The 26,771-nt window shown below is 43.9% G+C and overlaps 1 protein-coding gene and 1 long non-coding RNA gene across 4 annotated transcripts in view; one reads left to right on the top strand and one right to left on the bottom strand.

Annotated features, from left to right (window-relative positions):
• Positions 1-26,771, bottom strand: part of KCTD15 (potassium channel tetramerization domain containing 15) — a 42,695-nt gene that overhangs the window by 4,040 nt on the left and 11,884 nt on the right. For all 3 annotated transcript variants that reach the window (XM_071756737.1, XM_071756735.1, XM_071756736.1), the window contains 2 exons: positions 10,709-10,853; positions 3,983-4,288 (listed from right to left, as the gene is read on the bottom strand). In XM_071756737.1, the coding sequence (XP_071612838.1) occupies positions 3,983-4,288; positions 10,709-10,853 (451 nt within the window). The remainder of the gene's footprint in view (positions 1-3,982; positions 4,289-10,708; positions 10,854-26,771) is intronic.
• LOC139802011 (uncharacterized) lies at positions 134-26,695 on the top strand. The gene is made up of 8 exons (XR_011728455.1): positions 134-211; positions 1,057-1,131; positions 5,061-6,091; positions 7,621-7,694; positions 15,241-15,442; positions 20,948-22,816; positions 23,432-23,502; positions 25,816-26,695. It is a non-coding gene; the product is annotated as an uncharacterized lncRNA (long non-coding RNA).

Genomic DNA, 26,771 nt, shown 5'->3' on the forward strand with positions numbered 1-26,771 from the left:
CTCTTCCTGGCTCAAAGAGGAAGGCAGGAATCTGAGAGGGAAGGACGACTAAAACATCATCAGAAATGCTGTTTCACAGACTGCAGTGTAGTTTGACTGTATCCTGTATTCTGTATCCTGTTTCTAGACCTGCCAATACGAGGACAAGAGGCAACCCAGCTACAGGAAGGCTCCTTCCATTGAACTGAGTAATGAAACAGAGGACTGACAGGTAAGATTTCTAGGACGTGACTTCAAAATCCTTGCTAAAACTTTTAAAAATCAATTTGCTTGTAAGACAAAAAAAGCACAGGGGTGCCCTTGGCTTGCCTTAGTCCAAAGCTGTGGAAGGCTGCATGTTAACATAGGGCTCATCTTTACAGAGCCAGCTCTCTGCAAACACACAGTCCAGGTAGACATTACACCTTAAAGCATCCCAGGCAGAACAAAGAGATGCATTTTTGCTACCTACGTGCTGGAAGGATGAGACTGCAGGCTATAATCTGGTGTTAAAAACCTCAGTATCATCAATTTTCTCAGCAAGAGACAAAACAGGCCAAATCCTGTAAACAATGCAGAGAATGTTTAAATATTGTAGAGTTTTAAGTGTAACTTGGATGAGGGTGAGCTCAAGTGTATGGAGAAAGCCTCCTAAAGTCTGCACCCATGTGCACTGAGCACTGGTCTGTATGTGCCAGTGCCTGCACGAGACTAAGTGGCTTGCTGAAGATGAACAGATTTAAATGCCATTTGGTGAGTTTGGCTCTATGTGCTTTACTATTTCTGAAGGTGAGATGGTACAGACAGAGGGAAACCAGTAAGTGTCTCTGAATCAAATCAGAGGTGCTTTCCTGTAAATCTCCAAAGAGAATATGCCAAAAAGTAAGTATCAGCTGTGATTCTCCTATGTATAGGGAGACACACACAATATTAAATAGAGGATCTGTGCTAGGATTGAATATGCTTTGTCTTTCAGTATTCTGAGCACATCGGGATACAGACTCTAATATTGTTGGAAGGTTTTTCCAAATAGAAACATGATACTTTCACTTACTGCATTTAATTTAAATTTTGCAGAATACTAACGAATACATTCTTAATTATGAAGACTCAATGTTCAACATATACAAGCACCACAGAATTTTCTCCCAGGTAAGCTCATATATCTCACAAGAACCAGTTGCAAGGAGTTGAAAAAACACTGTCAGTCTTAGGAGAACTCTGTACCTCTATGTAATTACAAATGGATGTTAAGAGCTACTGTATTTTTTTGGCTGCTACTACTCACTCAGTGTTGATGTTCTTTTTTTCATATGCATGGTTCCTGACACAAAACATTTAATGAAAATATTTTCCAAAGATCCAAAGAATTTATAATTCACAGCAATTGTGTTACCAAATCCATTCAGCAGGGCACAGGGAGAACAAAGTGATGAACCTTGGCAAACAGCAGGCAGAATCACCACGCCACGTCTCTGAAATTCTTTGGACTTATTCTGCTCTTTCAACCACTGCCCCTTTTAACCCATCCCCCTTACGTCTGTGCATTTCCTTCATTCTGTTCCCAACTTCTAATGTAATACTGTTTTGCCAAAAAAATCCTGGGAAGGGGAAGGGCAGTGCCTATGCACTGACCAGAGTCCATCAGAGCCAATAATAATTAGCAGCTCATTTCATAAGCCTTTGGTCTCAGAAAGACACCATTTTCCAGAAAGTGTTTGAAAACACTTTCTATTAATTATATAGTAAAATGATGCAATTTAGTAAAATGATGTAATTTAATAACATTAGACTGTAGACTCTTTGACAGAAATTTTTTTCACAACATAAACCTGCAAAGAGACTCTTTGATTCTGTCTGAATTTTAACTGAATTCAAAACACATTCAAATAATAACAATAATTAGCATACAGCTTTTACTACAAGCACACGTTTCCTACCAGTATGCAACTTTGGATAAAATACGAGGGAAGTGCTAAGCCATGTGGGCATCAGCACTCCGTGACTGGCTGCTTGCAGTGCTGAGCCCCTCCGTGGCTGACAGGGACCCTGTTCCAGTTATTCTCATTTCCTGCACACACTGATTATTATGATTATTGCATGGTCAGTGCAGATGAGCCATGAATGCACTTACCTTAGCTACACTGCAGCTGCTCCCTTCTCCACCCAGCACAGTGATGAATTAGCACCCTTCCCACTGCCAGCAAACAAATCTGCTTCTGACCCACCTCCAGCCTTCTGTTTTTGGGACAGCCCACTCTAAACCTTGCCAAACATGAAATTGCTAAGGACTGTGCAAAATTAACCACTGTTCAAGTTCAACCAAATAAAACACTTGAGAGTCTTGAACCAAAAATCACCAGAAGTACCTGGTTTTAGAATGGTTTCAGACAAAGGCGTCCCTTAGTGCCCAGGGCACCAGGGAACGCTGCCCCAAGGAGTGTGTCAAATCATAGGAATCATCAGTGTCAAATCATAGGAATGTTTCAGTTGGAAGGGACTTTAAAGATCAGCTCATTCCAACCCCCTTGCATGAGCAGGGACACTTCCCACTGAACGAGGCTGCTTCAACCCCCATCCAGTCTGGCCTTGAACACCAGAAGGGATGAGGCATCCACAACTTCCCTGGGCAGGTTGCAGTGTCTCACCACTCTTACACTGGAGAATTTCTTCCTAATGTCCAACCTAAATCTACTCTCTTCCAATTTAAATCCATTACCCCTTGTCCTGTCACCACATGCATTTGTAAAAAGTCCCTCCCCTGCTTCCCTGTAGGCTCCCTTCAGGTACTGGAAGGCCACTCTAAGGTCTCCTCAAAGCCTTCCCTTCTCCAGGCTGAACAACCCCAACTTTCTCAGTGACTCCATCCACCTTTACATATTCTACTAACTGCAGGTCTCCAAAAAATGTCAGCTGGCAGGAAGGGAGATGGAGGGTGCCTCTGCTTGCTGTGTTAATAGCATCACAGATAAACAAGGGCCCTAGTTTGTTGCCCTCCCTTGCTGTTAGGTCTCCCTCCCCAACCTGCCTGGCCTGCCAGTCCCATGGGCCAGCTCTTCTGTGGGTATTTGCCCACAGGGAAGTTTATCAAAACCAGCCAGGCATTTCTCACAGCCCATCTACAGGGGACAGTAACTTTGGAAATATTCCACTATATTTCACTTTCCATAATATAAGTAGTTGCAGTGTGTTTTAAAGGTAAACATGCAAAAACCAAGAACTCTGCCTTGCCCTTGTTAATTAAGGCTCAAGTGAAGAGCATCATCAACACTGTTCATTCTCTGCCACCCAAGGACAGCTACAACACCAAAGCTTTGGCTGCAGTGGAGCTGATCCCTTGTTAAATGGCATTTCTTGCCCATAACGCTGCTGCCTAAACATAAGCCACATATTTATTTCCACTACCATCCACCTATCTGTCCAGTTATCTTCTTTTGTTTCATATGTTTAATTTTAAACCTAATGTCAAAACTCTGAGTACAAAATGAAATACATTTTGTTTAAAATACTCAGGGCAATTTTTATAGAACATCCTTTTGAAAAAAAAAAAAGTGCAGAGATCAATTTTTTTAAGTCCATCCCGCAGGCACCATCATTTAATTATGAGTGAGACATAAATTATGCATTTACACATTGTTGCATTTTCTATAAAATGGTGTGGAGATTTTTTTTTGTAGTTTTTGGAACTCTCTCTTTCTTCCTGGGGGCACTTTGGAGGAAAAAAAACCTGCTGCAGGCTATACATTGATGAAAAAATTAGCATTTATCACTATAACACCATTATGAGACCAGCATGGCACTAACATACACAAAATCTAAATCTATTTTTCTGCTTAGACTTAGGAAAACCTGAAAGACTGTGATCTCACCAGGCAGAAAATGTCTCCTTGCTGTACGAGCACTGAAGGCAATTGGGCAGAAGCAAATAATTTGCATATAATTGAACAAGAAATAAAAAAACCCACCCCAGCAAATAGATGAGGCAGCACCAAAAGGCCATTACCTGCACTGAATTCAACCGGCAGTATCCATTCAAAGGAAACCTAATAACGTGGGTAGGGTCCTGGTTCCAGCCTGCATTTACAGAGTTGCACATGACATCCCCGGTCTCTGGGAAGATCTCTTCTATTAAAGCTTTCTCCCCACTCAATGCAATTCTTTCCCCCAGATCTGGAGTCACTCTCACGACCAAGCAGTCACAAGGCTGGAAATGTTTCCTTTGTTCTTTCTCTTGTTTCCATCGCTCAAGTTCCTTAATCATTGGCTGCAGCTGGTAATACTTTGCTTCTTCATATAAAAGATTAAAGTCCTGGGGAAAAAAAAAAAAAAAAAAAAAAAGAAAAAAAAAAGAGAGAGGGAGAGAGAGAAACTAGAAAAGCTTATAGTTCTCTTCTAAAAATGAGTATTGTTCCTGTTTGACCTACTTAGGCTTATGTATTGTCAGCAAGAGTGCAAAGGCAACAGGTATCCACATACTTCGTCTTCATCCTACACAGAAAACCACACTGTGTCAGTGCTCAGTCTGAGCTGACCGTGGAGTTCCATATTCTTTCATTTATTATCCCACAAGCTCAGTGCCAGAGGGCTTTACTTTTGGATTAAGAAATCAAAATAACTGGTTGCAATAAGCAAAGCCTGCTGATTTAAGAGAAGATGTCCTGAGCCCTGATCTTCACTCTTGTCCTCAGATATTCACTTCTGATCTTACAACAGAAGCTCTTGGGCTTCTCTGTCACCTCTCACACACGTTATGAGACAGAGATGTCAGTTCAGCTTCACTTCTCACCTGTCTTTCCTGAGTCTGAAATTCAGCTGCAGCAGCCCAGCTGCTCCCTGCATTTCACAATTATTCATGTATTTAAAGCCTACTTTGGAGCCTGGTAAATTACATGGAGGTAGTGACTACCCTGCTTGCTGGGAGCTCAGCTGTGCACTCCAACAACTAAAAGAAACAGTTCTTCTCTGTCATATGTCTGTCACTTCACTTGGGCTTTGGGCACTTCAAATTCCCAGTTTGAACCAATTCCTTGTTTGTTGATTGAGATGTCTTCTGCACATACTCATTAATAATTTCTCATCAGGTTTCCAACAGATCTTCAACATATGGGAGTATATTAAGGCAAAGGGTGTCATTCCCCCCCCCAATATCTGAAGAGACAGCAGAACCCACAAGAGCTGCCAGAGAAAAAAAGAGAGGGGGAAGTGCCCAAGGGCAGTTTGCTTACACTGGCCCCACTGCCTCCATCAGCCACCTGAAGGGAAAAGGGGCACCAAGAGCACAGCACCAGCTCTTCTCTGCTAAGAGATGCTGTTTGCTTTCCTGACTCTTCTGCCTGTTTACAGATGGAAATGCTGCACTGCAGGTGCACTAATGTGACTTGATGCTGAAGCTCAATATTTGGACACAAAGGCCAGTTCTCCACCACTGCAATGAAATGAGATGAAAAATCTTAAGAGTGAAAAGACTGGAATCATCAGGACTGGAAAGAAGGGCACGACAACAAGTAATTAAGAAATGGGCACCAAAATTACATTAAAAATATGGCAGTGCTGCTGCTCCAGGTCTCAGGGAAGAGGGAGAATCAAAGGCAAATGATGTGCAGCACAAAAACGTGCAACTTGTCATAGCAGCTTGGAATTAACCTGTACAATCTGCTGCTGCAGGATACTATTGAACCAAAGCAGTCAGCTCTGTTCAAACTTGGCACCGCAGACCCCACCGTGGCAGTGCAGAGGTGCTCCTTCACCCCAGGGCTGCCTACAGCCCGGAGATGTGTGAATATTCACAGTGACACCAGAGAGGTTATCATGTTACAAAAGGGACATCCGATCCTTTACATCTCTTTGATGTTTGGTAAGACTGAAAAATACCAACTCCACTGAGGGGAAAAAAAAAGGACAAAAGGACAGGAGAAGGTGTGGAGAGGAAGGAGTGATAAGAGCAAGCAGAAAGCAAGAAGGGGCAACAACACACTCACGGGAAGTAGCTGGAAGATGAACAACATTAGGAAGCTTAAAAAAGAAATCATACAGAAAGTGAGCTGCACACACCCAGAGTTGGGAACAGGCCAGATGAGGAGGTGTGGAAATTGGCTTCACTACCCGGTGTCAGGTAAGACTGCATCAGCCCCAAAGCCTCATCCCCTGATGGAAGGTATTTTCCCCACTCCTCAAAGTCAGCACTCTCTGCTGAATCATTGCTGCTCTTCTCTGTCCACTAGGGAGGCTCCCTGGCTACTGAGCATGGGATCTGTTTAAACCTTCCTAAATTAAAAAAACCAACCCTTGTCCCAAACTTTCTGATATCTTCTTTGTGCAGAACACTGAAGCAACAGTCCACCACCCAACTACATTCACTACAGAGGTGTGCAGGGGCCTATCAGATGTTCATTGGGCATTTGCTGGTTCTGTGAATCTTTTTTGATCAAAGGAAAACTTGGAATAAGGAAAAATGTAATGATGCAGAGTGCACAGGAGCAGCCAGGGCTTACTAAAGGCAACTGAAAGTCTCCTGCTGTTTTCAGTAGATCCTGAAAAACTAGTTTTAGAATATTTGTGTTCATGGTCACTGCAAAATTACATATTATTTGTAAGACCAATCAAGTGAATATGTGCTAAGACAATGCAACAGTAAGAGGTAGTAAAAACCAGACCATTTCTGAAAGCAGAGAGAGGTACAGTGCTCCTGAGGCTGGATGCAAGGCCTGTTACATTCATGAGAGTCTTTCTGACTGACTTCACTGGGCTTTGGACTGGGCTGACAGTATCCAAATCACGGGAGTTCAATGGTCCAGCACCCCCTGTAATGCCAGTAATGTCATAAAACAAACAACCCCAGGATCACATCACCTCTACCACAGCCAGCTATTAGCCCACTGCATCAAATGCAGCTCTTTAGTGACTCCTGCTAGCCATTATTTGTCCTAAAATAAACAAGATTCTGGTATCATGTGGTAAGACAATTTTCAAATTCAACAGCTCTTCTGCTACTGTTCCCAGAAAGACACAGCCACATTTCAGATGGCTGGGTGGAAACTGGGGCTATGCTGGAGCATCACATGCTCTGTGAGGTGAGGTGTGCACCTCCCAAAACTGACTGGGTTAAGCCAAGATGTTTGGGTTAGTTTCTAAAACAAGAGAGCAGATAGCCAGGTGGCATGCACACATAGCCTTTTTCCTTTCACAGCTTCTGGACATTTAGATCTCATGGGAAAGTTAAACATCTTCCAAAGATGAGGCTTTTTGCCTTTCACAAAATAATTTCCTGCTCTTGATTTGATAGAAAAGTTTTTTTTTCTGGTGGATTTCACATTGGCTAAAATTCTTTAGTCAGCTCTGACAAGGGTGACATCTTCCTGGGGGAGGAGATGGGAAGTGTGACAGCAAGGCCAGTTGTGCCATCAGTGCCAGTGGGTCAGTAAAGGTCTGCTAAGTACAAGCAGAGACAGATGACAGAAATTGTAAAACCATAGCTCCCATGAACCTGATGCTGTTCTCTCAACACTAAAAAGGTCCCTCATTTTTGTACCTAATGTTGAATCCTGAACAGGCTGAAGTGGCTCTTCCTGCCCATTTTTGACCTATTATTCTTTGTTACATGAAACAACAAACTGTCACCCTGACTCAATATTTCTATTTTAGTGCTGTGAAGACCAGACTCCTGGCTACAAGAGAAAGCTGCTCACTTCTACAGTGGCACTGTGCCAGTTGCTAAGGTCAGTTTGAAAGCCCTTAAGATTAGATGCAAGCATACTAATTTTAAAGCAATATTAATAAATGAGTGTTTTGGCCTTGTGGTTCCAGTGCTACAGGTAAGAACTGATAGGAAACTTGGAAGTCCTGTGTGTTTGTGCTCCTTCTCAGGATGGAGCAGTAATATATGTACTGCCTATGTCTGGTTTTGTTTGAGTGAGTCTCAAATAAGTAGGTACAATGAGCCTGGTTTTGTGTGCAGCCATGTGTTGGCAGTGAGGGGGACAGATGCTGCTCATGTATGTTCTAGAGAAACAGTGCTGATCCTGGGGGGACATCAAGGCAGGGAACATCTTGGCTGCAGAGGAGGGACAGCTTCTGTTCTAGCCACCCCCTTACCCACCACGGTGGCAGACTGGGAGCTGCTGGCTCCACACTCTGCTTAAGAACATTTATTGCACAAGGTGTGATGGTCCCAGGCACGGGGTGCTGTGCTGGTGCAGGAAGAGGGAGCTGGGAGCTGCTCTGGGCTGCTCCCCATCACCTTGCTCAGAGCAGGCTGGCTGCAAAGGAGCATGAGCCAAACAACTCGTGGTAATTTCTAAGCTTACTTCATGTGGCTTAAAATCCCCCAAACCTGGGAAAATTAGATGAACTATTACTGTGTTGCTTTCAGCAGGGTGACCTGTCAGATACTAAACACTTTCAAGTTCTGGCTTATTAGTAGTTGGAAGTGTAATTAATATTCACTGTAAACACACCAGTCAGACTTGATAATAAAGAATCACTAGCCTAGGAACACATACCCCACTTTCTCTGCATTTCAGTGTTAACTTAGTCTGAAAACAACACTTAAATAGCAAACACAATAACGCTGGTGTGGTACTAACATTCCAAACTTTCCAAAATAACCATCTGAGCAGCAATTCAAGTTGAAAAGCAACTTGGCTAAACCTTGAGGCTAATAAACTGCTTGATTAAATTAAGGGGTAAAAACTAATAAATATTCAAAACACTTGATAATGCTTTGTTTGACATAAAGAACATTTAATGCAAGTCTCACTGGAAAACCTGTCAGGTTTTATACCTTAAATAGAGTTTTGCATTTAGAAACACCGAGTGATTCCATTTGCTGCCTTTGATTATTGTCTTCTGTCACTTTAATCATGCTGGTAAAATTACACAATTTCTGTGAAGTCAAATCCGTTTACAATGCAGTTTTAATATAGCTTTGCAGCGCATTCTTCTATGCATTTTTATTTTGTTACTCCCTACCTAGCAGTACTTTGCTTTGTTCTTGAGCCCTCATTAGCCTGGGGTTTGCTCTAAAGCTCTCCCAGGGAGGAACTAAATAAAATACAGTTAACCCTATGCAAAGAGATGGTCTGGAACAACGGACTGAGCCCGGGCACAGCACCAGCTCTCCTGAGTCTCTCCCAGCCCTGCCAGCAGCTTGCTGTGCAGACAAGTCCTTGGCATCCACCAGCACTCTCACCTCCAGGCTCTGACTGAATCCTGCTGGTTTTGTTTCACAGCACCTCTGAAATCTGGATTCTGGCTCAGGCCATGATCAGCTCAGACCACATTTTTTCTACCCTCTCTTCTCATGCCTTCTTGTCCCACTAGATTGTCCAAAACAGTGCTGCTATAGCATCTTTCTGGCATTTCACCTGTACCACTTTTCCACCCACTCCTCTTTACTTGACACCTCTTAAAATCCACAGGACTGGTCTGGTCTTTAGTTTCACTCCTACCTATGTTTTCTCTTATTTGTCTGTAAAGAGCTTTTCTTGTACCCATGCCTCAGTGCTCTGACTTTCACCCTGCCTTGTGGCACCTCAACCTGCAGGCCAGCCTCCCCAACCTGCCCACTGCTTCCCAGGAAAACCAGTGCTCAGGACAGCCCTTCTGGGCTGGAGCTCCAAAACTGCTGTGAATGACGAAACTTCTCCCTGTCTTGGCACTAGATGTCCTCTCCCATCACACAGTGTGTGTCTGCCCAACATTAACCGTAAACACTGCCCTGCCACAGTCAAATACCATTATACTTGCAGCTTAGGCAAGAATGGCTGAGCAGCGGTTTGCAGCGTGAGGATCAGCTGTACTCCAAAGCTAAAGCCACCACAGCAACCACAAATGTGGGCTGACTCAGTTGTGACTGGCCAAATTATCTTGCCTACCTAATCCAACATGCAAAGTAAAATCTCACGGCATGGCGCAGGAACTTTCTTCTCCAGCAATGCTCCACAGCCTCTAACTGAGCACTTCCCCGTTGCCATCCCAATTTTTCATCATTTGTTCCTAGAGTCAGCGCTTCTGTTGCATCTTATCTACAGTTTGGACACTTGTCTTCTAATTTTCATGCATAAGGATGACAATGTTGCATGTTTTGTAAGTGCAGAGCCAAATAAGCAAGGCTAAGAGGAGAGCCTTTAGACAATCGGGATTTGCAAAGCACCAACCAGCATCATTATTTCATAGAAAACATATATTGCTCCTTTAAAAGCTCACATTAAATTCTATCTCCCAATAATATTTTGTGTAAAGGATTAGTTTCTGAAACCAAAGTATCTGCACTGGTTATGTCTAACAAAACCCCTCATGGGCTTGTTTAAGTGTGTTGCTTTTATATAGCAACAAGAAAAGTATTTATGTAGTTTAAGATCTCCAAGTACCAAGTTTAAAACATTGCTTTTAGATTCTGAGCATTAAACCCTGGTAAGTGCTAGTTGCTGGTGCTGCTTCTTAATTGTTATACTCTGATAAATAAGCTAAAAATGTCAGAAAATAAAATTAGTTTAGAAAAACTGATTTAGCTGTAAGCTTCATCGTTTAACTTTTTACAGTATCCATGACAACAATTGGTCCATTTATTAAATAATAGCATCCCCGGTGTAATATAGAAGTCCTAAAAATCCTAACAATAAACAGCAATGTTTAGTTAAATGTGTTTAGGTCAAGCACACAAACCAACCTACCCCAAAACAAATGACAGAATGGAAGGAAAAAATGGATTGCAGACTGTAGCTTTCCTTACCTTAAAGTCATCTGGGAGCAGTAGCTTAGATGTCCTTAGGAAGCTTAATATATATCTGAAAATTTCACCATCTCGATCAATGAAATAATGTTGTTTTAAACTGTCCAAGACAATAGGCTCTGTGCCATTAAACAGACGACTTATTCTGAAAAAAAGAAAAGAAAAAGAAATGGGCAAAAGAGACAAAATCTCATTACACCCTTAGGGCCTAAGAACATCCAGCCACTCTAGTTGCTTCAATTCCATGTGCATAAGGTATCACAGTATCTTAATTTGGTGACAAGCAAGAGCACAAAGATGGGTGTCTTGGACACGTGTGTGGACCCACACGCTCACACACACAGAGCAGACACAGGCATACACACCAGTAGTGGGAGACCTGCACCTCCCTGGTGCTATGTTCACCTGTCCTGAATCTGGGCTGTAAATTAGGCCCATGACCCCAACAAGGAAAGCACCTATGAAATGCTCACCCCACAACTGGCAGAGTAATCCTGTTGAGAACATGCATCACTGGCTCCATTCTACATCCCTGTCCACGTTGTCCTGTTAACAAGAGAACTGAAGGGCTACTTGGGGATGGGTTCCTGGCAATGAGCTTTTCCTCCAGCCTGGCTGTCATTTTGATCAAATGCCATCAAATCTTTTCTATGCTAGAGAAGAGGCTGCCCATGCACCAAGATGAGCTGTATGAACCTGTCAGTGCTGGCTATGTGGCCATCCCATGCTCAATGTTTTGGCAAAACAATGAGCTGTGTAGCCATCTGCTGTGCTGCCGGTGGGACTGAAGTCCCACTACAGGTAGTCCTGGGGATTAGAGTCTGGTAGAAGAGAGCAATTTGGCAAATCTCTAGTGTGAAAAGAAAAGGAAGTGAGATCTACGAGACCAGGAAACCAGCTGCTTACAGGATGAAGTTACCACATCAGCTACATCACTCCAGCTTTCTCCATGTCCTGAGGAGCATGCTCTGCAGAAAGCAAACAGTGCATCTGCCTGGCTGCTGTTCCTCCTGCCTCAGCCCTCCAAACGCCTGGATGCCCTCAGAACACTTTGTCTTCCCAGGAGAAATAACCCAGCTGAATATATATTCTTGAAAGGAAAATCACAGGAGACAGACAGCAACGACCTATTAAGTAATTGAGTCCATCTCTCTGACAGTGCAGCATTGTTCCCAACTGCACAGTGTCTCGTGTTTCAAAGTCAAGTCTTAAATAACCCTGCCAGTGAGGAGGACTCCGTTTCCTGGAGAGACCACCCCACTGCCTGCTGGATTTCATTGCTGAGCCATCCCTTCAATTGTGCTGGGCGATCCCCCCGTTGTCCCTCGCCGAGAACGGGGCAGAGCTTTCCCCTGCCATGGATCACAAGCTCACCAAACCCTGCCAAAGGTAATGGCCAGCACAGCTGGCACATGCTGCAGCCACAGCCCCCCTGCCTGCCTCATTCCAGCACCACCACCCCATCCCAGGCTTTTTCTGGAGCTGATGTGAGAGCCCACAGCCTGGCTGGGGAGGGCAGTGGAAAAGGGGCAGGTTTGCCCCCCCACCTGCAGTGCTGATGCTTGGGGCTGTGCCCCATGCCATCACTTTGGGGTGTGGGGTCATGCAACACGTTGAGATTTGCTCTCCACAGCTGCACCTTGGTCTGATCTTCCAACCTGCTGATTTAGTTGCAAATTTAATTAACATGCCATTTATTTCTAAATTAACTGTGGAGATATTAAATAGAACTGGACTTAGCAAGTCCCCACTGAATTCAGCTGAAAACCTTTCTGCCCTCTTAAGCAAGCTGCAGGTTTTCCTGCCTGCTCTCATGTCCATGTTGGAGTTCAGCTAGTCTGAGTTACTTGTAAGAATAATCAAATGCTCCCCTAAACCCTAACTGTAATGTTAACTGTTTTTCTTCAAGCTCTAGTTTTCAACAGTGTTGGAAAACACCATCCAGTTCACGGTGCAACATCTAATTTAGATAATCCCAAGGCTTGGTAAGTCTCCAGTAATTAATTATTTTCTTTTTTAGCTGTTATTTTAGGGCTATTTGCCTGAAATGGCTGAATACATTGCTTGTACAGTCTTAGATTTTATTCCAGGAACCAGACAGTTAATTCATTTTCTCAGACATGCACACGGGCCAGTATGCTGTGTGGGGTTACTGAAAGCAGAGAAAGCACTGATAGAGCAGCTTAAGGTTCAGTGCAGTACATTTACTGAGTAAATTTCTGTGGCTGTTTAAAGCTTTGAGATCTGAACAAGCCAGGCTGTTGCTTCAACCTTCTCCCCTTTGCTGCCCTTTCTCTGAGAAGTCTGCAGAGCAAGGTGATGGCTGCTCCTGGGCTCCACCATGTATAGGGGGAGGTCTGCCAACTATGACGGGGCACAGGGAACACAGGGTACAAAATTTTAATGGGCTGCTCTTTAATGTAGTGAAGCATTTTTTCAGTAATGAAAACAAAACATGAATTTTGAGGCCTCTGTGGAGTGCCCTGAGCTGTATTTCTTCACCAGCAAAATTACTGCTAGGGAAAGAAACTTGCAGAGTGTTGAAAGACTTAACTGCTACCCCAAAAACAGAGTGATGAATAGTTTAAGGATTTATTTGACATTTTAGGGGGCTTGTTTTAGAGTTGTTCCAAGAACTAGCTTCACTGTAGCATGTTATAACACTGTGTGCAGAAAGCACTCCTGCTTCTCCCTTCTCACCAGTATAAACCATACCTGTATGAAGTCCAACAGAAAAAGCAGCACTGTGAGAGCACAAAGTGAACTCAAATGGCAGCTTTGAAAGACATTTGCCTGAGAGGGTTACTCATCATATGTGAAGCCATGGAAAAGAACACAGTAAGCAGGGGCAGCTCCCACAGGCCCCACTGGGACCTGAGGTGCTCAGTGGGATGGGGTCTTGGGTGGCCAGAATGAAATGCTACATGCAGAAGCATGGAAGCAAAATGCACAGAGGCTGTCAGAAAGCCAGCAAGTCAGCGAGTCCAAGGTGATGGGAATGGTTCTGCACTGTGCAAACTTAAACTTAAGTTCAATCAGAAATTAGGCAGCAGTCCAGCTGGTGGCCTCAGGAAGTTGTTCCATCCCTTTTGTCCTGCCATGAACTTCAGTGATACGAACTGAAGTCATGAGGAGTGGCTAAAGCTCTCAGACTGGGCAGTAGTCATGTCAAAAATTTTTGGTTTTATGAGTGGTCATGGTGCCTAGTACTGTATTGGTGGACATACTGAGTAATGGTGTTTTCATGAGGCGATTGCTTATGGCACATAGGAATGGTACTTGCAGTGATGTTTGTGAAGTGGTGGGAGGTACAGGAAAACAAAGACAAGGCAAAAAGAGCCCCACTTAGATCCCCCGGTGATGGGTGAGCCTCACTGGTGAATACTTCCTCCACATTCCCACCTTTTGCAAAAGATATTTCACTTTCTAATTTAAAAACACTCTCCAAATTTATGTCTAAGTTTTATTTTCCAGATAGGGAGCAGGCTGCACCAGGATCAGTACAAGCAGTTGCCATCCTAAGGGACAGCAAGCTTGCCTTTCCATTGCCTCCACCTCCCTGGCCAGGTCCCGCTGTGGTCATGCCATCTTCCTGGTGCCTGGCTCTTCCTAGCTGTCTGTTCCTTCCCTTCAGTGGCTCCTGCCTTCCCAGTAATATGCTCTTCCCTACCACCTGGCCACTGTTCTGTGCTGTTGCTCACCCCGACCCTCGCAGGGCCCCTGCTCCCAGCCACTGCTGCATCCTGTCCCTGCGGAGCGGAGCCACAATGGGGCTGGCATTCAGCCTCCAGCACACTGGGTCTGGCTGGCACCTCCAGCCCCGGCTGGGTGCTCTTCCCTGCTCCTCCCAACATACAGAACACAACCTGTTGATCCTATTTCTGCTATTTCTTTGTGCTTCTGTTGTTTCTGCTAAAGGCTTTCACATTTTCAATAATGTTTCGCCAGAACGCCAAGGGGCGAGTTTCTAGCTTTGTACCGATTTTACTATGATATTAAGATCTCCTTTTATTAGATTAAAAACAAACAACGCAGCCAGCCAGCCCACAAGGACAAGAGCGCCAGTAAATTCTTTTCTTAGTTTCTTGGGCAGGGTAGGAAGCCGTGTGCTGCCTCCAAGTATCTACAGACACTGCTGCTACCCACACCTCCTGGAATGCTGGCAACCAATTTTCCACCATGCAAGCTCCCAGCGGTGCCTGTGGAGATGGGAGTGCAGAGGGGGCCCACAGGGCAGTGACTCCTGCCCCCACAGCAGAGCTCACAGCTCAGCATCTCCTTCATGAACTCACCCAACTCCATCTTAGAAGGAGAGAGGGCTTTCTGCACACCGTGATGCACTTGGAGAACCCTTGCTCCTCCTGAGATCATCACTGAGCACAGCCAGGGGTCTGCACATCACACACTGCTGTTAAGGGGTTTAAAGGCACTTTGGGATGGGAAAATTGTGGGGGTTTTTCTGTGGGGACTGGGGTTACTTTTTGTTTTAGGACCAGTTTAGCCATTTTCTTGACAGCTCTCTTTTTGAACAGAGAACAGAAGTTCTTCCTCAATAAATGTGGTTCCAGAAGCTCTATGAGGAGCACCCAGTGTTGTGGGACCTGTGAGACAGCCAGCTGGGGCTGTGGCAAGCACCAGGAGAGCCCTCTGCTCCTGAGCCCCAGTGCTGGGGGTGGCTGCTGTGGTCCTGTCCCCCCCCCATGCCTACCCACCCAGCCAGCACAGCAAGACCATGTAAGTAAAACTATCACAACACTGCACTAAAAGTATTAATTTAAGTAATTACACGATTAATATTTAACTGTTCAGTGATATTTTTGTCATTCATAATTTAGTTGTTTACACTGATTAAAAATTGATTCTGTAGACACTTTTTCTGCCCAATGTCAAATCAGCAGGGAGTGCACATTTCAGCAAACTGTCATGAAAATGTGTTTCTTCCTTAACTTTATGAGAGGAGAGGGGAAGAAGAGAGAAATGCCCATCCATGGATCCTGCAAGTGTGCAGGTCTGTGCTCCACTGGGTGCCCTCCCCTGTACCTGCCACTCCTCCATGCACCCTCCTGCTCCCCTCAATGAAATCATGCAGCAAAGCTGACATGAGCTCTGCCTGTGTTTTGTACAGTGGCTGCCATCTACACTTGGCTGTTGGGCCTTGCTGTGGAGGAAGTGGTTGTGAGGATGCTGCAGAGAGGAGGAAAAGGGCTGTTTAGAGCTGGGACATCTGAGCATGACCTGAAACTGCCCCATGGAGCACATTAGCAAAGCATCCCAGGTGTACAAGTGGAGTTCAGTTATTGCTGCTGAACAAACAGTGCTGCTTATCTCTTAAAATATTTGCTCAAGGTGGGTAGGATAGAATCTGTTATCTGCCTGGAAAAGAAAAAATGCTGTAAACTGGAGCAGAGGTGCTTGAGAGGTGGGAGTGCCTTGCACTGTGTCTGGCACTGCTGCCTGTGTAGCTGTGTCTGCTTGAATTCAGTTACTTGCCCCATCACAAGAGAGGAACAGTGGAAAGCTGCTGGGAAGAAACAGTGGAAAGCTGCTGAAGCAGCTGTGCCCTTCCCAGTGCTGGTGTGCCAGGAGCCAGCTGCTGGCCCTGCCACATCCCAGCCACAGCAGCAGGCAGTGCACAGTGCTGCCAGATCTTTGCAGTGGTATTTTTGACATTTCCATTGTTTTTCTGTAAAACTGATTTTTTTAAGCACAAGTTCCCAGCAAAGCAAACTGTAATGGAGAAAGCACCTGCAGCTGCTTTCCCCAGGAAGGTACAACATCCCACCCACCCAAAAAGCAGGCAGGGATGGCCAGAGGAAGACAGGAATAACGCAGCTGAGCAAAAAACAGGTGTCTTCTGGCATGACATAGTTATGAGGGAGAGATGTTAAAACACTGTCTCTCCCAGGACACCCTCATGCTCCCTCGTGCCCTGTTCAGCGAGGAACATGGCTGAATGTTGCATCTGGCTGCAGTAGGTTTTTTTATCTACGTCAGTTTAAAACTATAATTAGCATGGAAGTCCATAAAAAATATTCTGTTGTATGGTGGTTATACCATACCTTCACACCCTGTTACCTGACCAGTGCTTTTAAGCCCTTTCCCATTAAGGGAAAAAGGTGCTAAGGAGAGGCACGATCTGCAGCACGGATCTGTGCACACATGGCCTGGCTGCAATATGATGCAGAAACTCTCCAAGGACTTCACCCTTACAGCTCTGCCACAGAGCCATTCTAATCCAAGATAATATCTTGACCACCTCAGATTGCTTCTGGCACAGACTTGGCTCAGAGGGTGTTTGAGCCGGGGAGAATTTTCCTGTAAGCACCTTTTAAATCTTTTATTTCTACAGTGATGGGGAAAAAAGTGTGTGGGGGGGGACAGTCAGACTGCTGCTCTACAAACTATATAATCCAAGCAGCCATGTGTGCTTCAGGACCGGTTCATGGGCCTGAAGACACAGAAAGTGCCTCAAAGGTTTTTCTGGAATAAGTAAGCCCAGATCAGACACTGCCTTCCAGCCCCAAATGGATTGCAGGCATCAGTCCAGCAGCACTGGGCAGGTCACTATTCCATGCATGCTCCAGCCACCCTGACCTCTTGACTCCTTCTCCCACCACTCCTACAAGATCAGGGTGAGCACCCATGTTTCAGCAGGGTAGCCTCAGATGCCACCATCCTAGAAGCACTGCCTGACCCCATAACAGCCATCACTCAGCCCCAGGCCCTTCAGTCCTGATGGCACCACAGATACTGACCTGTGAGAACCAAATGGAGATACTAAAGCCTGCAACCCCAACACACCCTGCGCTGTTTTCAGTGAGAGCATCAAGTAGAATGATTCAATCTCAGCAGAGGGATAAAGGAGGTAACTCATAATGTAACAGGTTTATCCATCTCCAGTTCCTATAACCTCCTGTTCCTGCTTCCAGTGCTGATCCTGGAACGCCACAGGAGTTTTTTGAGACATAACCTCACTTTGCAGTGATTTTGAAGGATATTACATTCATTAACTACTAAGCACCTGAAGGAACTGCAGAATCTATTACCTAGATCAGAGTTAGACTATATAGTATCAACATGTATTTTTAAAAGTCAATAATCCATAAAGAAACATTATCATCTACACTGCAGAATAATTCTTAGGAAGTTCTGAAAGAATTTTTTTTTCTTCTTTTTATACCATCACTAAAAAGCGAAATTAGCTATGTAATGGATTTTGTAGTTAAAACAAAGGCAGGAACAATTATGTTTTCAGTTCTCTGTTACTATCAATTAAAGCCCACTGAAGGAATAGGTAATAAAATCCACTCAAGTGGGTATTACCTAATATTTTTAAAATGCTACAAAGCACTCGTGGTAAGGATAGAAGGTCCTGCAGCTCTTTCTCTTCCGCCTGTTGCTAGCAGCCTATCTCCACACTTCCATCATTTTGGTGGGTGACTGATACAGAATTTCATGGACTTACATATTTTTAGAATCTGATAGATGGCAATTGGTTTTTAGTTTGTAGACACCGTATCTCCTATATATAAATTAGCAGTTAATAAACTGGAAACACTAATTCCAGGTAGAGGAGCCAGTATCTTTCCCTGCATTAAAAGATTCTCTTGGTAGTCAAGCCACCCTGGTCCTGCATCCATGTGGCCAAGTATCCCATCAGGTCTGGATGGAGGAGGAGAGGTCAAACAATTAAAATGCATAATTACAACCAGTGACAATTACAACAATTACAACCAGTGACTAAGGGAACTGAGGCTCCCATGAGCTTTCCTTCCCAGGCTTTTCATTCCCACCAGCTTTACAAGGGTATTAACACTGAGCCCTTCACCTCATTTGGATACTGGGATCAGCACTGACCACTCCTCCTGAAATTATCAGCATGTTTGTTCCCAAGACCCCTGTTTCTGCCACCCATCTCACAGGGAGTCAACAGCTCAGGACCAAAGCTCTGCTTAGCCATGAGTAATGATGGCAGAATCCATCCCTATCAGGCTAATACTTTGCCTTACTGAAGTAGCATTTGTAATATTTTAGTGTCTTATTTTTAACAGCTATTAAAAGACTTTACTAAAGAGTTTCTAGTTTGTCAGTAGCTGTATTACAAGTTCTTTTATTGCATTCAGCCCATAACCACATGTACAGGTAGGATAAGTTAGACACATTCAGACTGAATGGCACTCATTCACCAGACACATCAGCATCCCACCACCTTAATTCCAGTTGTCAGTCATAAAATGCACTTGCTGTGCTTAACAAGAAAAAAAAGTAGTTTCAAATACAGGTACAATTTTCATTTCCCCATTAAATGTTCCCCATGTGCCACTGACGTGGCTTGTTCATCCTTTGTAAAAGGGACAGTGACAAACAGCCTCCCATTATTTTTTGATGTTTAACCATACCATTTGCATTCATTTGGTTGGGCTGAGCTGCTCTGGAGTAACCATGACCAGAAAACAGAGGCCTTGACCATGGTGTGTGTGCAGATGCATGGCAGCCTGACACAAGTGGAGAGGCTGCAGATACTGTAGTTCAAGATAGGCCAGTTCTGCCACCCCTGTTCCTAACAAGTAACTACTTCAGGACTGTGAGAAGAGCAGAGTCTAGCTGACTTGCACATATTTAATAAAAGTAACCAAATAATATTACAAAATAATATAAACCCTCAAAACACAACTTGTTAGGGGTAGGAGCTAAATATTATTCTTTTAGTGAAATATGCTGAAGTCCAAGTAACTGCACTGAAGTTCACACATTGTAAGTAATGCCTATCTATTAGGGAATTCATCTCTTTATTTTAAATTGAGGACTTGTGTCTGTAGTTAAAGCAGCATATTAGCTTGATTTCCGGTATTATAATTTTCCACTATAAAGTTCAGGCTACTTTTGCTCTTCTGTGTCTTTTAGTTCATTCTAATTGAACTTTTGTCTAAATAGTTGGTGTAGATTAAAAATATTAATACAAATTTATATTGCAAAAGTACCCTGGGTTTATTGTGCCACTGTTGCTCCTGTTTTGATTTGAGCCCTGTGACATCTCTTGGCCTTTTAAGTTTCTCAACAGAGAATTTACACTAAATTTTGGGCATGAAAATCAATGCAGGAACAAAAATTTTTAATTTAAAACAAACTCCTAAGCTAGCATTTTAGTCTAAGTGTTCCCTAGTTTACCAAAGGTCCTAATCCTCCAAGAACTGCATTTCAGTTCAACTCTGTGGGAATTCTGAGCTCCCAAGAGCATAAAGTTGTTAATACCTGAGAAGATGGACAATTCAAACAAAATATACCTGCCTATACAAGCCTTTTCTTGCTACTCCTTTAACCCTCCCTTTCCCCTAAATCATAGTGCTACAGGGGCCCTGATGAGAACAGAGTTGCTCCAAATGCCAGCTTTCCTGCTACTCACCTACTTGCCCTAACTGCAAGCAGAAGCTAACTTGTTATTTTTACTGAGGTTTAAAAATCTGACTGGATCTGGACATTGCTTTCCATTGCCATCACCCTTGCAGAACTGGGGATGCTGGGAGGTTAGAAAACATGCAGACACTAGTCATATTTTAATATAAATGGGCTAAATCCTCACTCATTGAAGTCAAGAGCGAAACTCCCAGTGGGACTCATTGAAGGCAGGAAAAATTTCAAATGTAACTCATTTACCTTTCAGGGTGCAAGTCTGGCCCTCCACATCCTTTGCATGTGTGGGTGCTGGGAAACCACCATGTTTCAGTAGACAGAAGGAAAAAGAGGGGATGGGTACTCAAGGGCTGCATAACCTGGTGACAGCTAGCACATTCACTTTGGTACCTGCTGCTTGGGTAAACAGCTTGAATATTTAATCTGCTTGAGCCACAGCCCTTTACTTCTGACCCCAGACATACAGCTAAGCAGCTTCTTCCTCTGATTCTTTTATTTATTTCCAGACCCACAGGAAAAAGTTCCCAGACATGGGCTGCTCAGGATGCTGCCACACTGTATTGTCTGGATAAGCAGAATCACCAGGTGACTTCTGGTGTTCACAATGGCCTCTGCTGCAGTGGGACACTTTCCACTGCTGGGAATGGGAATGACAGACAGCAGCCTCTCTGGGTAGTGATAAATTAGCTTTCTGTTTAGCAGAAACTGCCCATGCTGCTTGGGCATTCAGTTGTCTGCTAACTGGTAAAGCTCTTCTGTTGCTGAGAACGATCATACGGAAAAAAAAATAGGCTTATCTTGCATTTTTCCTTTTTGCTTCTCCTGCAGCTCACCCTTCTCTTCTCCACTGAGTAAACTACACCAGTTCTTCTGAAGTCCAGAATGTAACAGTGCTGCAGTCACACTACTGTACACCTCCAGTATAGCTCACACCACCCCTCATTCTGGGATGCAGATATTGTGGGGAGTTACAGGCAAACTGTAACTGCTTAAAATTCTCAACAAGCATCTATGTGATCAGGAAGGTGAATATAGTTCTATCCATACTTTTGTTATCACACTAAAAAGAGGAATGAATGATGCTCCTGTTTTTTCTTTTATTTGATGAAGCCATACCCAGTGTATTTTTCCTGGTTGTTCACTTAAAGAAACTGAACACAACAAAAATTATTTATTAAAATGCTATTCTGAAGAGAAAACAACCTCCTCAAGCTCACATGAATTAAGAAGACTTGTGTGACAGTTTATGCTGGAGAACCAGAGCCACTGGCAGATGAAAGGGAGAAGCAAAGAGGAATTTCCAGTAGGTTTTTTTATTACTGCAGATGGAGAGCAGGGACAGAGAGAAGGCAACCTATCAACATGTCTGCTGGGAAGAGCCCAGCTCCACAGCCACAATCCTGATAAAAGGAGGAGCCCTTGTCTAGGTGCTATGGAGAGGCGATCCACATGGAGGAAGGAGACTGAAATACACCTGCTGCACAGAGTACACTGGCCCTCCAGAATTAAAACTTGGCAAAACCTTCAAAATAAGAAGAAAACTGTTAACTGTTGGATTCTGATGAGACACTGACAGCTGAACTTGGCCTTTTTATGTGACTGCAAAAGATTAATTCTTAAATAAAATACTGTGGTCATGGGTTTGATTCTGGTCCCAGTGAAGTCAAGCCCAAACATACTTTGATTTAATTGAAAGCAGAAGCATGCCCCTCTTTAACCCTTGCATGTGCAAATAGAATATAACTGAATGTGACCGAAAGAGAAAATATGTTTGGAACTGTTTACAAATCCAGGCATGATCTTCTGCCCCCCCCTCCCCCTCCAAAAGACTGAAAAGCAGTAACTGAATTTTTTTCTTTGTTCAACAGCATTGTTAAGTACTACTGGCACAAATTTAGCCCTTGTTCCCTCCCAGACAACCTCAGCACAAGCAGAGGAACCTGTTTCTCTGCTGTCATCTATTGGTTCCCATGGAGTTCCACTAGCCAACTTTGTCTGTGAAACTGTATGTAAGTTTTGCTGTGTCAGAATTTAGGCAGCAGTCTCCTGGAAGGCACACCACATTCCCCAAATGCCAAAGCTGCAGCCATTGGTGTAAACTGTACTGGTCCAACTTGTTGGCATAACACAGGATGACACCAAAGAGGTTAAAAAGAGTCTGTGGTTTTCATTGTCAGCTTTCTCAAGAGAGAGGTTTGCTGCTGCAAAAGCATCTACCAGATCTAAACAGATTACCTGCAGGACTGGTAGCATCTGCACTCCATTAGGAGAGAGGCGTAACGGGAGCCTGCCCTTTGGACTGGGATTCCTTCAGCGTTTCAGCTTTACGATGCAAATCTGTTTCCAATGCTTGCCAACTGATCCCTTCTGAGTCTGACCAAGAGCAACGGTGCAAATGCTGCATAATAGCTTCCCAGCATCCACGTGCAGAACTCCTTTCAGGTTTTGCTCTATGTGGTCCTCAGCAGATAAAAAAGCAGCAATTTTAGCCTTTGAACGCGTACCATACTGCAGTAGAGTGAAATCAACACAGTACAGGTGAACACTGGAATAGCTCTGCTCAGCCTATCTGTCCTGGTGCCCAGCTCTGAGAGGCAGGCAGCCCTCACAGTGACTGCATCAGTAAGGAATGCAACTGTGCACACAGGCAAACCTAATAGCCACACTGCCTGGCAGTTTCAAGTGAGAGCAAATCAGGTAAAAACAAAAAACAAACCCCTCTAAAGTGTTTACAGGTGTAATTTCTTTTTTTAAGCAACAGAAGACTGAAGTACATGCTAATCACAGCAGATGAAGTGAAGGAATCAGCAGTTTGGTGAACAGAGCACAGAGGTTTGAGTTTATAACTGGAGTTATATTCCAGCTCTGCAGCTTCTCCCAGCTATCAAACTGAGTTAGGGGAGTCACCAACCTGGTGTAGCTCTTTAACAATGGAGTTATGCCAGGGATGAGTGACTGACAGTACTTACCCATTTCAGTCAGGAGATTATACATTTCATGTCAGGACAGCACAAGGCAATAACCTGATGTGCTGCAAGTACCAGGTATACTCATCAGTTCATTGTACCCGATGTACAGCAAAACTGCAAAGCTAATGTGATTAGCAGCCACATGGGGAACAACCTATGTCACCTACAGCCTGGCATCCTCCACACCATCTTGTTACTCTGCCCAAGAGATCTAACCTCCCTAATGTCTTCACATTTGAATCCTGTGTTTGCAAGCCTGAATATTTCTTCTATTTAAATATGTGCTTTATTCTTAAAGATTTTATTAATCCATCAATAGTGATAGTTCTGATTTCTGTTACAGGTACAAATTTGGAGTAATTCCTTCAAAACCAGTGGAGTCATCTTTTTGGGAAGGCCACCTGAGCAGGAAAGGTACGTGCCTGTTGGCTTTAACCTGCAGATGTTTCTGAGACTGAGTACTGTGGATATACAGTAGATGCACCTTACTACAATGCTGAGGTTCCTCTCCATACATCACATCAGTATACATCCCTGGTGTAACTCCACAGAGGTCAACAGGGTTACACAAAGGATTATTTTGGCTAGGTTTATTATTAGGTCAGTTTTCTAAAAGAATAGGGCTTATTTTGTTTCCATTCAAGCTTACAGTAAAACTCTCATTGACTTCACTTGGTATTTGGCCAAATGTACCAATATCCAAACCACCTCCATTTATTTCAGTGAAAGTAGGCAAGGAATTAATAAGGTCCAACATATTTTTAAATCTTAAGATTTCATAAATGATCACAGGCATGTAGGTCACAATATATACACAGAACGACACCTACGACAACCACCAGTGGGATCATTAAAATAATTAAGTTAGGCCTAGAGACAAATTCATTTCATAACATGCTCCTTACAAAACAGATACCCCCTTGCTTCATAATCTAGGGAGCCTGTTTTATAAACTTCCTAAGTAGTTCATGAAATATCCCCCGGAGCAGAGCAGGTCTACTTGCCATTGGAGTCTTTATAAATCAAAAGTTTATAAATAAAAAGACAAACACAAATGACATGTATTCAAAGATCAAATATGAAGAGGTAATGCCTCATCTGCTCCACTGGTGTGGTGGTTAGCTGTGACCTCAGGACACATCTTCCAGTACAAAGCTACAGAATCCACATCTTTACATAACTCTTCTCCATGTGATGAGAGCTGGATGCACAGCACATGCAGAAGCAATCAATAAGGGAGATTCCTCTTTGCTTTACATGTAAAGCTGCTACACCTGCTCTGTGAACCTCAGTACAGGTGCAGTACTTTACACTGTGCTCAGCAGCAGGGAACAGCCTCCACTCCCAGCACATAGAAGGCAGAGACAAACTGCTTCTAGAGCATCCCAGGGCAGTGGTTTTATCAAAATGTGCTCCTGATGCTTTTCATGTTACGGCCCCATAAATGACTTCTGAGAAATACAACGGTGCTGTTGGCACCGAAGTGCCCTGCCAGATGAGTGGTGAGCAAAAGTAGCAATGAAAGAAATTACAAAGTAATTCAGATAACCTCAGAAACTGCTCTTAATATAGAGTGCTAACAAACAAAAAAAGTTGAATTTTTGTCTCCTTGTCTGTAGGCTTCTCATTGTGAGTTTTACTAAACCAGACTAGTTTTCAACCTGTTGTAAGCAGGAAGGGTGGGAATTATTAATGTGCTATGTGCAACTCAGCTAACAGTCATGTTATCATTACAGAAAACAGAAAGGGAAAGAGTAGGAAATGAGACAAGGTCAGCTGGGTTTTACATCAAAAGCAATGGAGATGCTGTTCAATGTACATCTTCTGGACTCCTCTCACAGACTGTGACATCCCTCCTGACCACAGCCAGGCTGCACAGAGGTTCTTCCTTTTGACTAGCTGAGCTGAGTGAGCTAGCATCTGGATAGCAATGTGCAATTTTCTCAAGTTTTTTTTTAACAGCCTGTGCCAGGCATAGCACTGCAGCCATAATTTTATTTGCTGATTTGCAATCTTCTCCTCCCTAGGACTAGTTTGCCTGCCCTTCCTAGATGCTGTAATATCCATTAATGCCAAAACTCCACACAACCCAGGCTGCAAATGTATACAGAGAAACAATAATTTCCAAAAGAAGTGTTCAGAGACTAGCTAGGCAGTATTTTCTTGTACATTTCATCAAATATTCCAAGTAAACACACAAATAATTCATTCATTGACAGGGCCAAACCTCAGCACCCAATTACAGTAAGATTTGTACTCCCAAAGAGTAAACTCTGCTTTCTTCTCCAGAGCCTGTGGGCAGTCCCTGGGCAGCAGCTATGCCGGGTAAGGCAGCCGTTTCGAAGTCCAGTAAGGAGTAAACATCTTTATCACCACAGACAGCTCAGCTCCTTTGTGGCTCCCTACATACCAGTTAGCAGGAGATCCTGGAGAGTTGGACACAGATGGGTCTGAAACATCTGTTTCCATAAAAATTCCTTCCCTGCCCTCTCAAGACCTCAGGTTTGGGTCACAGGGACTGTTTTCCTTTACCATCAAAGTCACCACTCCAGCAGTGCAACAACAGCCCTGGGTAACGTGGGGAAATCTGTTATCATGGTGTGCTTCTATTGGCTGACCCATGAAACAAGACCTGAATCCAGGATTTTTTCCCATTAGTGAAAGGTAGAGACAGCATCACTTCAAGCTGCAATTACATCCCTCTGATATTATTTTTATTTTCCATAGAGGCTAAGCCATGCATCACTCCTCTAGCAGAGGTCATGCCCTGGTGCTCACCGAGCTGGAACTGGTGTGACTCTTGCTGTAATAGCCCTGGCCATCCTGTCTGCAGGAGGAAATGGTTCCACCCACTGTGCTCTGTCCCACACACTGCCTGGGAGCTGTGCTGGATGTGTCCCAACAGCAACAAGTCTGCCCACAGGAACAAATGCTTCACGCCTTTCCCAGAGCTTATCAAAGTGCTGCATGGACTTGTGTGACCTCTTCCAGGGACCACCCCCTTACAAAATGGCAATACTTGGCTTTGCAGATGGGAAAAGATTGGTTCATTTTACACCATCTGATTCAGCAACCTGGCAATGAGACCCTTCCTTCACTTGCTCCATCTCCTGCTCTGGTAAGTAAAACATCCACAGGCAGACTGGAGGGAGGCAGACTGGGAAGGGAAGAAGTGCTTTTTAGGGGGGTTTTCCCTAAAGGGTTCTGCTGGTCAAAATTCCCGTGGAAACTAAATTGAGATTTGCTCACTCAACAACCAAATAAGAAGAACTCAAAAGATTTATCTCTAAATTGCAGGTGCATGAAATGAAGCAAACAAAAAAATATTTTAATCTCCATGAAAATTCTTCTGTTAATTCAGAAAAGGTGCTGCATACAACCAAAACCTCAGGTTTTCATCTCCTTTACTTGTTCTCATCTGCAGCATACACCTGACTGCCTCAACCAACAGCAGAGCCCCAGGGAGCCCTGGCAGGCTCACCCTGCTCTGCAGAGCTGCCATGCTGGTGTGCAGTGTTCTTACATGTGTGTACTGCTTGTGCACTGTGCCCACAGCCTGCATCTCAGAGCTTTTGTGATGTGCAGGGAAAACACTTGCTCCTGCCTCTTCAGGTGTTTTGCTTTAAAGTCCATGTGTATGGTTTAAGTTCACAATGCCTATTAAAATTAATGAGCTTTGCACT

This window comes from Heliangelus exortis, chromosome 13, assembly GCF_036169615.1.
Source record: "Heliangelus exortis chromosome 13, bHelExo1.hap1, whole genome shotgun sequence".
Taxonomy (NCBI): Eukaryota; Metazoa; Chordata; class Aves; order Apodiformes; family Trochilidae; genus Heliangelus; species Heliangelus exortis.